At 51.1% G+C, this 13,086-nt stretch overlaps 1 protein-coding gene across 1 annotated transcript in view; it reads right to left on the bottom strand.

Moving 5' to 3' along the window:
- The window catches only part of TENT5B (terminal nucleotidyltransferase 5B), a 67,062-nt gene extending 61,864 nt beyond the window's left edge, over nt 1-5,198 (bottom strand). Inside the window, exon 1 of the mRNA XM_075335899.1 lies at nt 4,837-5,198. Coding sequence (XP_075192014.1) covers nt 4,837-4,989 — 153 coding nt within the window. The 5' untranslated portion in view covers nt 4,990-5,198. The remainder of the gene's footprint in view (nt 1-4,836) is intronic.
- Nucleotides 5,199-13,086: the final 7,888 nt, after the last annotated feature.

Below are 13,086 nucleotides of genomic sequence, written 5' to 3'. Positions count from 1 at the left end.
CACAATCCGGAAAAAAAAAAAAAGGGTAAAACGGATCCGGTACCGCATCCGTTTTATCCCCATAGATTTGCATGGTTACCGTATTGTGCCTGATGGCTTTGCATCCGTTTTTTTTCCGGATGCGGCAAAATTAAAGCGGCGGCCGTAATGCAACGTATCTTGTAACTTTTTTGTCCGGCAAAAAAAAACGCATCGCGCCGATACGGCGCGTTTTACAATGGAAGCCTACGGATGCGGCTGGCGGATCAGTTTTTGTAAACTGCGCATGCTCCAATGTTTTGAATAACTGATCCAGCAAAAAAAAAAAAAAAAGAAAAAGAAAGGACAAAACTGATGCAAAACGGATCCACCGGATCCGTGTTTTTTTATGCATCCGGCATAACAGATCCATTAAAACGGATGCGGTGGATACGGTTTTTACATTTTTTGCCGGATCCGTTGGATCAGGGGAAAAAAAAAAAAAAAAAAAAAAAAAAAAAAAAGATTGTGCCTGAATGCAGAAAACTGATGTGTGAAAGTAGCCTTAGGCTGGCAACAAAAAATGGACACTAAAATCTGCAGTTTAATCACAGCACAATGCCACAGATGTTGCAAACTTTGAGGGAGCGTGCAGTTGGCATGCTCACTGCAGAAATGTCCACCATAGCTGTTGCCTGTGAATTGAATGTACATTTCTCAATCATAAGGCCTCTTTCACACATCAGTTTTTTGCCAGTCGCAATCACTCGTTTTCTAGAAAAAATGGATCCGGCGCTGGATCAGTTTTTTCTCATTCACTTGTATTAGCGGCAGATGGCCTCACGCTACATCCGTCATGCGATGGATCCGTCAAAAAAAAAAAAAAGTTGCAACAGTCGATGTCCACAAACATTTTTTCCTCTGCATAAAAAAACAAAAAAAACCCCCAAAAACCTTACAGCGACGGATCAGTCGCCGTCCGTCGTTTGTTATAATGGAAGCCTATAGGCGCAGGATCCGTCGCAATCAGTCACATGACGGATTCTGGAGACAGATCCGTTCTTTTCAACCAGCCATGCTCAGATGAGGTGTAAGTCAATCTTGCGCAAAAAAAACAAAACCAAAAAAATTATTATTTTTTTTTTTACATTATCCATTGCATCAGTTTTACCACAATCTGCAACGGATCCACAGCAGCTGAGAATCAGATAATAGCTTGGGGGTGGGGTAATCATAGTTATAACCTCCCCCCCGTGGGCGGCACGGTGGCTCAGTGGTTAGCACTGCAGTCCTGCAGCGCTAGGGTCCCGGGTTCAAATCCCACCAAGGACACCATCTGCAAGGAGTTTGTATGGGTTTCCTCCGGGTACTCAGATTTCCTCCCACACTCCAAAGACATACAGATAGGGACTCTAGATTGTGAGCCCCAATGGGGACAGTGTTGCCAATGTATGTAAAGTGCTGTGGAATTAAGAGAGCTATATAAAATAATATTTTTTTTAATTATTATATTACTATTATTTACATTGACTTGCAAGACCTGTCCTGAGGTCATACCCATGTGACCAGAAGGGGTGGGGCCTTAGCCAACAGAAAAGTGTTGCTTCCTAGTACCAGCTTTGGTGGCTGAGACCCTGCCCCTTCTGGTCACATGGCTATGACCTCACCACAGGTCTTGCAAGTCAATTGTATCATACTTATCCCCTCCCCCTGTTGGAATTGGCATAACTATGAATACCCCCAGCTATTATCTGCTCCTCAGCTGCTGTCTCAAGAAGCTGATTATAAACTTTACTTTTTTGGATTTCAAAACCTAAACATCCGAGCTGAACATTAAAGGGAACCAGTCATGTCAAACACTATTAAAGGGTTTGCCCATTATAACATTGATGGCTATCCTTAGGATATGTCATCAATGTCTGATTGACCGGTGTCTGACACCAACAATGAGTAGTTCTCTGCTAGCAGCAGGTGGCTAGAAATGTGCAGTTTCGGAGTTGCCTCAACTTCTCAGAGGCTGTGGCTAGGTACTGCACATCTGCTCCTATTCACATCAGATATATGTGCACTACCCGGCCACTATTAGAAGACGGAGCAGCTCCAGAACTAAGCATTTGAGGTCGTCTGCTACTGGTGGCACCGAGAAAAAATGATCGGCAGGAGTGTTTTGTGTCAGACATTGATGACCAGGACATTGATAACTAAGGATAGGCCATCAATGTTAAAGAAATCAGCAACCTCTAACCCACAGATCTAGGGTTTGTCTATAGGTTAATGGCGTTACAATGCCGTCCAGTTGTCTTACTAAGTGCAGTTAACGGTAGAACGTTAACTTTGTTCCTCCCGGGAGCCACCAGCTTTCAGTGAGAAGCATGTCCAGAGTGGCTACAGGATAAACCAGTACTACAAACTCAGCTCATCAAGATGAGACTGGCAGGCAGAAACAAGCCACAGCACAAGTCATCTGACGATGAGCTAGAAACAGCCATGCGGTTCCTGGGTGACACTGACCGCACTGGGATTATTCGGTGTCCGCTGGATGGAAGGTGCGGTACAGATCACCGGCCACCAGGACAGTCTCTGCTTTGCTTCTATTCTCACTGCTTTTGAGCATTGTCTTTATCAACATCGACCATTTTATTCCAAAAACATGGGCCTTTATTAGTGCTGATTTTATGGTCAGAGGGAGTGGTGACAGGCCAGTTATGCAGAAAAGCCTAAAGATACCCCCAGAAGACCCCATGAGCCACAGCCCATTGGCCAAGACCAGATAGAGGGGAAAACAAAAAACAGGTGGGAGTGAAAACAAGTTAGGCACACTTGATTTTGCTATAGGTCTTTAATGGGTGCACTTCGGGCGACGGAAACCCCTAAAGTGAAAGATCTTACATCACTAGATAGGATAGTGGTCGCTACAGACAGCTAGAGCTGGGTGATAACAGAAAACAATAGACTACATTGAGCAGAAGGCTGAGCTGTTCCACTCCCCAGCTTATAGGAATCCGTGCTGGTCTCACAGCACTTGTGTAACCGCTCCTGAGCCAGCACATTCATCCCGGCAGAGCACCCAACCTGGCGCTCCGCCAGCAGCTCTACAGGGGCCGAGCAGTGCGCGAGGGGCGACCTCTACGACACAGCCGGCCTCCAGCATGCTGCCGGCCTCCAGAGCGACTTCCACGGGGCCGAGCAGTGAGAGTGGCGACCCCTACAGCACGTGTGACGACACTGCCGGGCTCCAGCATGCTGCCGGCCTCCAGAGCGACTTCCACGGGGCCGAGCAGTGAGAGTGGCGACCCCTACAGCACGTGTGACCACACTGCCGGCCTCCAGCATGCTGCCGGCCTCCAGAGCGACTTCCACGGGGCCGAGCAGTGAGAGTGGCGACCCCTACAGCACGTGTGACGACACTGCCGGGCTCCAGCATGCTGCCGGCCTCCAGAGCGACTTCCACGGGGCCGAGCAGTGAGAGTGGCGACCCCTACAGCACGTGTGACCACACTGCCGGCCTCCAGCATGCTGCCGGCCTCCAGAGCGACTTCCACGGGGCCGAGCAGTGAGAGTGGCGACCCCTACAGCACGTGTGACCACACTGCCGGCCTCCAGCATGCTGCCGGCCTCCAGAGCGACTTCCACGGGGCCGAGCAGTGAGAGTGGCGACCCCTACAGCACGTGTGACCACACTGCCGGGCTCCAGCATGCTGCCGGCCTCCAGAGCGACTTCCACGGGGCCGAGCAGTGAGAGTGGCGACCCCTACAGCACGTGTGACCACACTGCCGGCCTCCAGCATGCTGCCGGCCTCCAGAGCGACTTCCACGGGGCCGAGCAGTGAGAGTGTCGACCCCTACAGCATGTGTGACGACACTGCCGGGCTCCAGCATGCTGCCGGCCTCCAGAGCGACTTCCACGGGGCCGAGCAGTGAGAGTGGCGACCCCTACAGCACGTGTGACCACACTGCCGGGCTCCAGCATGCTGCCGGCCTCCAGAGCGACTTCCACGGGGCTGAGCAGTGAGAGTGGCGACCCCTACAGCACGTGTGACCACACTGCCAGCCTCCAGCATGCTGCCGGCCTCCAGAGCGACTTCCACGGGGCCGAGCAGTGAGAGTGGCGACCCCTACAGCACGTGTGACCACACTGCCGGGCTCCAGCATGCTGCCGGCCTCCAGAGCGACTTCCACGGGGCTGAGCAGTGAGAGTGGCGACCCCTACAGCACGTGTGACCACACTGCCGGCCTCCAGCATGCTGCCGGCCTCCAGAGCGACTTCCACGGGGCCGAGCAGTGAGAGTGGCGACCCCTACAGCACGTGTGACCACACTGCCGGGCTCCAGCATGCTGCCGGCCTCCAGAGCGACTTCCACGGGGCTGAGCAGTGAGAGTGGCGACCCCTACAGCACGTGTGACCACACTGCCAGCCTCCAGCATGCTGCCGGCCTCCAGAGCGACTTCCACGGGGCCGAGCAGTGAGAGTGGCGACCCCTACAGCACGTGTGACCACACTGCCGGCCTCCAGCATGCTGCCGGCCTCCAGAGCGACTTCCACGGGGCTGAGCAGTGAGAGTGGCGACCCCTACAGCACGTGTGACCACACTGCCGGCCTCCAGCATGCTGCCGGCCTCCAGAGCGACTTCCACGGGGCTGAGCAGTGCGCAGTGAGAGTGGCGACCCCTACAGCACGTGTGACCACACTGCCGGCCTCCAGCATGCTGCCGGCCTCCAGAGCGACTTCCACGGGGCCGAGCAGTGAGAGTGGCGACCCCTACAGCACGTGTGACGACGCTGCCGGCCTCCAGAGCCGACCTCCACAGGGGCCGAGCAGTGCGCAGAGGGAGCGGCGGCGGCCGTCTCCCCGACAGACAGCGGCGCCACGTGCCTTACCTGCACCAGGTGCCGGGGCTGGCAGGACAGAGTTGGGAAGTTCCCTCGCCCGTGGATGGGCACACTTTCCCTGAGGATGGCATCCAGGCGGCGCACCTGCTGCCGGGAGAGGACGTTGAAGCGCGCGGAGTTGGCCGCTGGCTGAGAGGACATGGCTACTGCTTGCTTCTCTCCTGGAGCCGTGCGCGGAGACTGTGACAGGTCCGGATGGGGAAGGCGGGGTGTGCAAACCAAGAGCCGCTCAATTAAAAGAAAGTGTTAAAAACCGTGACAGACCATTAAAACGAGGTGAAGCCGGTGCAGTCAGTGTGCAGGGCAGGTCACAGTGAGCAATCCGCACAGCTAAACCGATGACACTGACAACCAGAGAACTCGCTAAGCACCGCCCCATCCGCGGTGTCTTCTTATACACCCATCTCAACCTCACGCTGATTGGACGAGTATCCCATCTGTTATCGGCCTTCTGTCTGCAGTAGTTTGCGATTGGATGAGACATGGCCTCGTTACGTGCCTGCCCAGCCCACCCGAAGTCTGACGTTCACTATAATTGGACAGCTGCCAAAAGTCACTTACTGGCTGACATCTAAGAAATGAATCTCAGCTTTGATTGGTTAGAATGAAATGCTTGTTCGTTTAAAGGGACCATGGTCTGACAGTTCAGCCGGCGTGCTCGTAAAGGAGTGCCGTAAATGGCCAGTGAGAGAAAGGAAGAGCTGAGGAATGAGCTGCGTACGTCACAGGCAGGACGAGCAGTCAGGCAGGCAGTAGCGTGAGCTTGCGAGGTGGCATGAGCTGTATTGCTCCGTGTCAGCCCGTGCAGGCCAGTCTATCCGCTTTAGGCCCCCTTCACACGTCCGTGAAACACGTGCGTGTTTGGTCCGTTTCCGTATATACCGGAGACACGGCCAAACGTGCACCAATGTTAATCTATGATTGTGGTCACACGTCCGTTATTTCATTATGTCCGTGTGTGCGTGTCCGTGATCCGTATGTGTTTGCGTTTTGCACGGATGCATGTCCGTTATCTGCACGGAGCACGCACACGTGGACACAATGAAAGTCTATGGGTATGTGCACACACGTTAGTAAACACGTATGCATATACCTATAGTCCGTGTCCGTTTGGTGTTTTTATTTCTAGTGATGTCGGCTATTCTTTCTATTTCTGTGTATGTCGGTCAATCTCCCTGAGTCCGTCGGTCAGTCTCTCTGTCGGTCTCTCTGTCTGTCTGTCCCTCTCTCACAGTCTGTCGGTCAGTTTCCCCCCCTCTCTCATACTTACCGTTCCCCGATCCCCGATCCCTGGCGCTGCACGGCATTCACACTGCTGCGGCGACTTTTACTATTTTGAAAAAGCCGGCCGCCCATTAAACAATCTCGTATTCCCTGCTTTCCCCGCCCACCGGCGCCTATGATTGGTTACAGTGAGACACGCCCCCACGCTGAGTGACAGGTGTCACACCGCACCCAATCACAGCAGCCGGTGGGCGTGTCTATACTGTGCAGTAAAATAAATAAATAATTAAAAAAAAACGGCGTGCGGTTCCCCCCAATTTTAATACCAGCCAGATAAAGCCATACGGCTGAAGGCTGGTATTCTCAGGATGGGGAGCTCCACGTTATGGGGAGCCCCCCACCCTAACAATATCAGTCAGCAGCCGCCCAGAATTGCCGCATACATTATATGCGACAGTTCTGGGGCTGTACCCGGCTCTTCCCGATTTGCCCTGGTGCCGTTGGCAAATCGGGGTAATAAGGAGTTATTGGCAGCCCATAGCTGCCAATAAGTCCTAGATTAATCATGTCAGGCGTCTATGAGACACCCTCCATGATTAATCTGTAAGTTACAGTAAATAAACACACACACACCAGAAAAAATCCTTTATTTGAAATAAAAAACACACACACATTCCCTCATTACCAATTTATTAACCCCGACAAACCCTCCATGTCCGGCGTACTCCACGGACCTCCAGCGTCGCGTCCAGCTCTGCTGCATGGAGGTGACATGGAGGGTTTGTCGGGGTTAATAAATTGGTAATGAGGGAATTTGTGTGTGTTTTTTATTTCAAATAAAGGATTTTTTCGGGTGTGTGTGTTTTTTTACTGTAACTTACAGATTAATCATGGAGGGTGTCTCATAGACGCCTGACATGATTAATCTAGGACTTATTGGCAGCTATGGGCTGCCATTAACTCCTTATTACCCCGATTTGCCAACGGCACCAGGGCAAATCGGGAAGAGCCGGGTACAGCCCCAGAACTGTCGCATATAATGTATGCAGCAATTCTGGGCGGCTGCTGACTGATATTGTTAGGGTGGGGGGCTCCCCATAACGTGGAGCTCCCCATCCTGAGAATACCAGCCTTCAGCCGTATGGCTTTATCTGGCTGGCATTAAAATTGGGGGGAACCGCACGCCGTTTTTTTTTAATTATTTATTTATTTATTTTACTGCACAGTATAGACACGCCCACCGGCTGCTGTGATTGGGTGCAGTGTGACACCTGTCACTCAGCGTGGGTGCGTGTCTCACTGTAACCAATCATAGGCGCCGGTGGGCGGGGAAAGCAGGGAATAGGAGATTGTTTAATGAGCGGCCGGCTTTTTCAAAATAGTAAAAGCCGCCGCAGCCGTGTGAATGCCGTGCAGCGCTGCGCCGGAGATCGAGGAACGGTGAGTATGAGAGAGGGGGGGAAACTTCAGTCAATCGGGGGATTAGCGGTCACCGGTGAATCCTTCACAGGTGACCGCTAATCAGTACTCGACACAGACAGAGCCGCGGTATGAGGATGAAGTCGGGTGAAGTTCACCCGAGTTCATTCTCATCGCGCAACTCTGTCTGCTGTCAGCCGACATTTATAAACGACATTGTGCATCACACACACGGACATTACACACGGACATTACACGTACACATACACGTTAATTCCACACGCACACACGGACGTTCTGCACACAAACACGGCTAGCATACGCAATTCACACAGGTGCCACACGGACCATAAAAACGGACACAAAAACGGGACACGGACCCGAAAAATGGCCCGTAACACACGTGCGTGTTTTTCACGGACGTGTGAAGGGGGCCTTAGAAAAAGAAGACCTAGCATCACCTTAGGCCCCTTTCACACGTCAGTGATTCTGGTACGTTTGTGCTTTTTTTTAAACGTACCAGAATCACTGACATACGCAGACCCATTATAATGAATGGGTCTGCTCACACGTCAGTGATTTGTCACTGCACGTGTCTCTGTGCGGCGTATCCGCGTGTGCGTGATTGCTGCACGGAGACATGTCCATTTTTTTCTGGCATCACTGATGTTCCACGGACCACGCAGTGGTGTGGTCCGTGAAACACATGCCAGAAAAAAACGTGCATTTAAAATAATAAACATTTTAACTCACCCGGCATCCAGCGATGTCCTCTGCAGCCCGTTCTCCCTGCTGCGTCTAAGGCTAAGTTCACATTTCCGCTAAAATCTATCAGTCACAATCCGCTGCTCTTGTAAACAACGGAATCCGTTTAGCGGATTCCGTTGCTCCCATAGACTTGTATGAGCAGCAGATTGTGACTGATGATGCTGCGTTGCACCCTCCGCCCGACTGATCAGTCGTGGAACGACTGACCGCCGGGCGGGGCGAACGCAGCATGTAACGTTTTTTGAGCAGCGAGATCCGTCGGATTTCGCTGCGCATGCTCTCTGGCTCCCTGCACACGTCACCAGCTTTGGTTGGTTACCCGATATTTACCCTGGTTACGGTGCAAGGAGCCAGCGCTAAGCGGTGTAGGCCCGTAACCAAGGTAAATATCGGGTAACGAAGGTAAACATCGGGTGCTTTGCTGTTACCCGATATTTAGGCTGGTTACGTGTGCAGGGAGGCCGACACTTCCCCGCTCGGCCCCGCCCCCTCCCACACTCCGCACATGTATGTACACACACACACACACACACACACACACCTGTCCCCAGCCATGCAGACAAGCACTGCCACTGACACCCTCGTCTGGCCCCGCCCCCCGCTCGGCTCCACCCCCTCCCGCACTTTGCATGTGCACACACACACATACATACATACATACATGCACATACACACACTCACTCACACATACACCTACCTGTCCCCAGCCATGCAGACCGCAGCACTTCCACTGACATCCTCAGCGCCTGGCCCCGCCCCCCGCATTCAACATGTGTGTATACACACACACACACACACACACACACTCACCTGTCCTGCAGTCCCTGCGGCACTGACGTCCTCAGTGCCACGGCCCCGCTCGGCTCCTCTCTCCCCCGAACTCCGCCCCCCGCACACAACGGAATCCGACAAAGAATTCTGTTCTTTGTCATCCGTTGTACAGCGTTGAACAGCGCATCAGTCACATGCGTCAAGCGACGCATGTGACTGATACAAAACAACGGAAATGTGAACTTAGCCTAAGCCGGCTGATTACTGTCGCGCATAGTCATTATGCGCGACACAGCCGACCCAGAAGCAGCTCCTGCAGGGGTCACCGCCGGCCGGATGCTGCGTCGCGGGAGCGATCAGCACCATGGACAGCGGGAGCGGGCGCAGGTGAGTGAATCTCTAAGTGCAATCACGGGCCACGGAGAACGGAGCCCGGATTGCACTTAGACAACCCACGTGTGCCGTGATTTTCGGCACACGCAGGGACATGTGCGTGTTTTACACGCAAGTGAAAAACTGTGTTTTTCACTGACGTGTGAAACGGGCCTTAATCAGGTGCTCAGGAGAAAAGGGGAGTACAAAGGAAAAATTACTGTATTAATACACTGTATAATTTCCCAAAAAGGATTTACGGACACATGTTTATTCAAACTTCAGCTTATTCTTAAGGCTAGTTTCACACTTGCGTTGGACGGGATCCACAGCATTGCGTTGTGTGACGCAACGGATGCGTTGCATATAGTGGCACAACAGATGCTACGGATCGTACAAAATAACGCAATCCGTTATAGGTTTTTTCCCTTGACTTTACACATCTGAGCATGTGCAGTTGTGTAAAGACAGATGCGTTAACGGAATCCGTCAAATGACGGATTCTAACGGAATCCGCCACCATAGGCGTCCATTATAAAAACAACGGACGCTGACGGAATCCTGCAGGTTGCGTTTTTTTTGACACTCCGCCAAGCGCAGAAAAACGCTACATGCAGCGTTCCATCCGCCCGACGCTCACTGACGGTCAGCGTCAAAACAACTGATGCGCTGCTGGGCGGATGAAATGCAAGACCATCCGTTGCTATCCGTAGCTAATAGAAGTCTATGAGGAATATAACGGTTTCCTGTAACGGTTACCGTAATTCCTCAAGGCTGCGGATAGCAACGGAAGCCATCCAACGCAAGTGTGAAAGTAGCCTTATTGGTGTGGAAAAAAGGTGCTGAATAATAACAGAGAGTCCGCCAGAACACAACGTTTCGGCCTATTGGCCTTCATCGGGTTGGACAATCTGAATAGAGGGTTACATATATAAGAAAGAAACAAAAGAACATAGATCAGTGTGAGAATATGGACAAATAATGCATATAATATTAACAGTAGCATACGATATCAAAGTAAATCATATGAGGAGGATACAACATAGACTCATACGTCAAAATCCCAAGCCCGTCCAGCAATGCAAATAGGTATGTTTCAATAAGTGGGGCAGCATGGTGGCTCAGTGGTTAGCACTGCAGTCTTGCAGCGCTGGGGTCCTCAGTTCAAAATCCCACCAAGGACACCATCTGCAAGGAGTTTGTATGTTCTCCCCGTGTTTGTGTGGGTTTCCTCCGGGTTCTCCGGTTTCCTCCCACAATTCAAAAATATACTGATAGGGACCTTAGATTGTGAGCCCCAATGGGGACAGTGTTGCCAATGTATGTAAAACGCTGTGGAATTAATAGCGCTATATAAATGAATAAATATTAATATAATAAGGGGGGGGAATGCCGTGTATATATTTGTGGACCGCAATAAGGGAAGAGTCAGTGTAACAAAATTTAGAGAGCAAGAGGCTCACCCAATATGTGCAGGAGTCCCAGTACATTGGTTGGGAAGATGATAGCAAGTATGTTTTCTACCTGTAGCGTAGGAGAGACGTTATTAGGTTGTAGGTTGATTAGACTAGGTGTAAGTTCGGAAAGTGTACTATCATGGTATAGCAGACATAGAACATACCTATTTAAGAGTCGGCATGGACTCACAGGTTCAAAAATTATCTCAATGGCGAGCTTTAGGCGACTGTGATAAAAGGAATACAAGTATGTCACATTAGAGACAAAGAATTAAATATGCCATAAAATGTGAGATCAATAGAGTAACACCTACAGGCAGGGAACAGGCTGTGATCTTGCCTGAGTATTATGTACTCGTTATGCGTACTGTATGGCTGGTGGCAGCGCCAGCTAGGTGAGGGGCTGACACAGAAGACCAGAGGTCCTCTATTAAAAAGAGGAAAAGACATAGTGTGCAGTGTTGTTAGGAGGGCCATCATACACTATTAGTGGGAAGAGATAAAGGAAAAGGCTATGGGACTATAAAATTCAAAACGTACAGGTTGTTACCTAGAAGCACATAAGTCAAAATGCTCAGACAAGTGAAGAGGTCGGGTAGCAGTCCCAGGGCTTACATCCTTGAGAGCAAAAAGGATCTGTGAAAGTAGAGTTAGGCTCTGTGCGCACTAGGAAATGGAATTTTCTTGAGAAAATTCCGCATGCCCTCAAAGATTACCGCACCCGCGGTAAAAAACCGTGGGAAACCGCACCCGAAAACCGCATGCGGTTTGCCGCGGTTTGCTGCGGTTTTACCGCGGTATTGCCGCGGTTTTGCCGCGTGCGGGTTGGGATGTGCTTTATTGCATTCAATGCAATAAAGCACATTGAAAAAAAAAAAAAAAATACATTTAATTCTGATAGTGGATAGACAGAAGAATAGATAGAGGGATAGATAGAGAGACAGACAGAGGGATAGATAGAGAGATAGATGACAGATCGCTGCATTTCCCACGGTCGGCAGTGAGTTCACATTACCGGCCGTGGGAAATGACCGGTAATTACCTCTGCTGTCTGCTGCATTCAGCCTGTGTCTGTGACAGTCGAGGCTGGATGTCAGCAGTGCAGGACGCCGGAGCCGGAGCTGTGGACTACGCCGGAGCTTTGTTTGGGAGGGGTTAATAAAAGGGTGAACGAGGCTTGTTGGTTTTATTTAAAATAAAGGATTTTTCGGTGTCTGTGTTTTATTCACTTTACTTACGGGTTGATCATGTCAGCTGTCACATAGACGCTGCCATGATCAAGCCTGGAGTTAATGGCGGTGGTCCCCCATCACCATTAACCCCTTGTATTACCTTGCCACCACTGCTACACGGTGGCAAGAAGAGCCGAGGACACGCCGGTGCTGCCGCATAATGGATGCGACAGTGCCGGGGCAGCTGCGGCTGATATTCTCGGCTGCCAGAGGGGGAGTGAGGCGGGGGACATTAACCCTGCCCCTCTCCCTCCCCAGCCTGAGAATACCGGGCCGCCGCTGTGTGCTTACCTCGGCTGGAAGGTAAATATGCAGCGGAGCCCACGTTCTTTGTTTTCTATATTTCCGTTTTCTTTCTATGTGTGTTCTATGTGTCTGTGATGTGTTCTATGTCTGTGATGTGTGTGTGTTTACTCTCTGCTTTGCTTCCTCTTCCTGTAATGACATCACTTCCCTGCAAAACCGCAGGCAGCGATGTACATTACCGGAGGTAAACCGCGAAATACCGCAGGGAATAACGCAGGAAAACGCAGTGAACCGCACAGAATTTGCTGCCTGCGTTATTCCCTGCGGGATTTCATGATTAACATTGAGTCAATGGAGTGAAATCCCGCAGCGATGGGCGGAAAAGAAGTGACATGCACTTGTTTTTGCTGCGGGATTCCCGCAGCAAAACATACAGCTGTCAAATTCCGCCCAGTGCGCACAGCATTTTTTTTCTCCATAGGATTTGCTGGTGATTCACTGCAGAGATGTTATGAACATTTTCTGCAGCGAAACATGCAGCAAATCTGCGGAAAATCCGCGGCAAAATCCGGTAAGTGCGCACATAGCCTAATAGTGGTCAGATGACAATATAAGTGAAAATAGGGGGGATGGGAAAGAAAAAGAGGGGAAGGAATACAATAGATAAGCATAATCAATAAGCATGGATCAGGTGTAATACCAGGTATGCCTGGAAGCTGGGCTAAATGAAAAAGGTCCTCATGGTGGTG

The sequence above is a fragment of the Anomaloglossus baeobatrachus genome, chromosome 2 (assembly GCF_048569485.1).
Source record: "Anomaloglossus baeobatrachus isolate aAnoBae1 chromosome 2, aAnoBae1.hap1, whole genome shotgun sequence".
NCBI lineage: Eukaryota > Metazoa > Chordata > Amphibia > Anura > Aromobatidae > Anomaloglossus > Anomaloglossus baeobatrachus.
The sequence above is the reverse complement of the archived record's forward strand: the minus strand, read 5'-3'. Positions and strand labels throughout refer to the sequence as shown.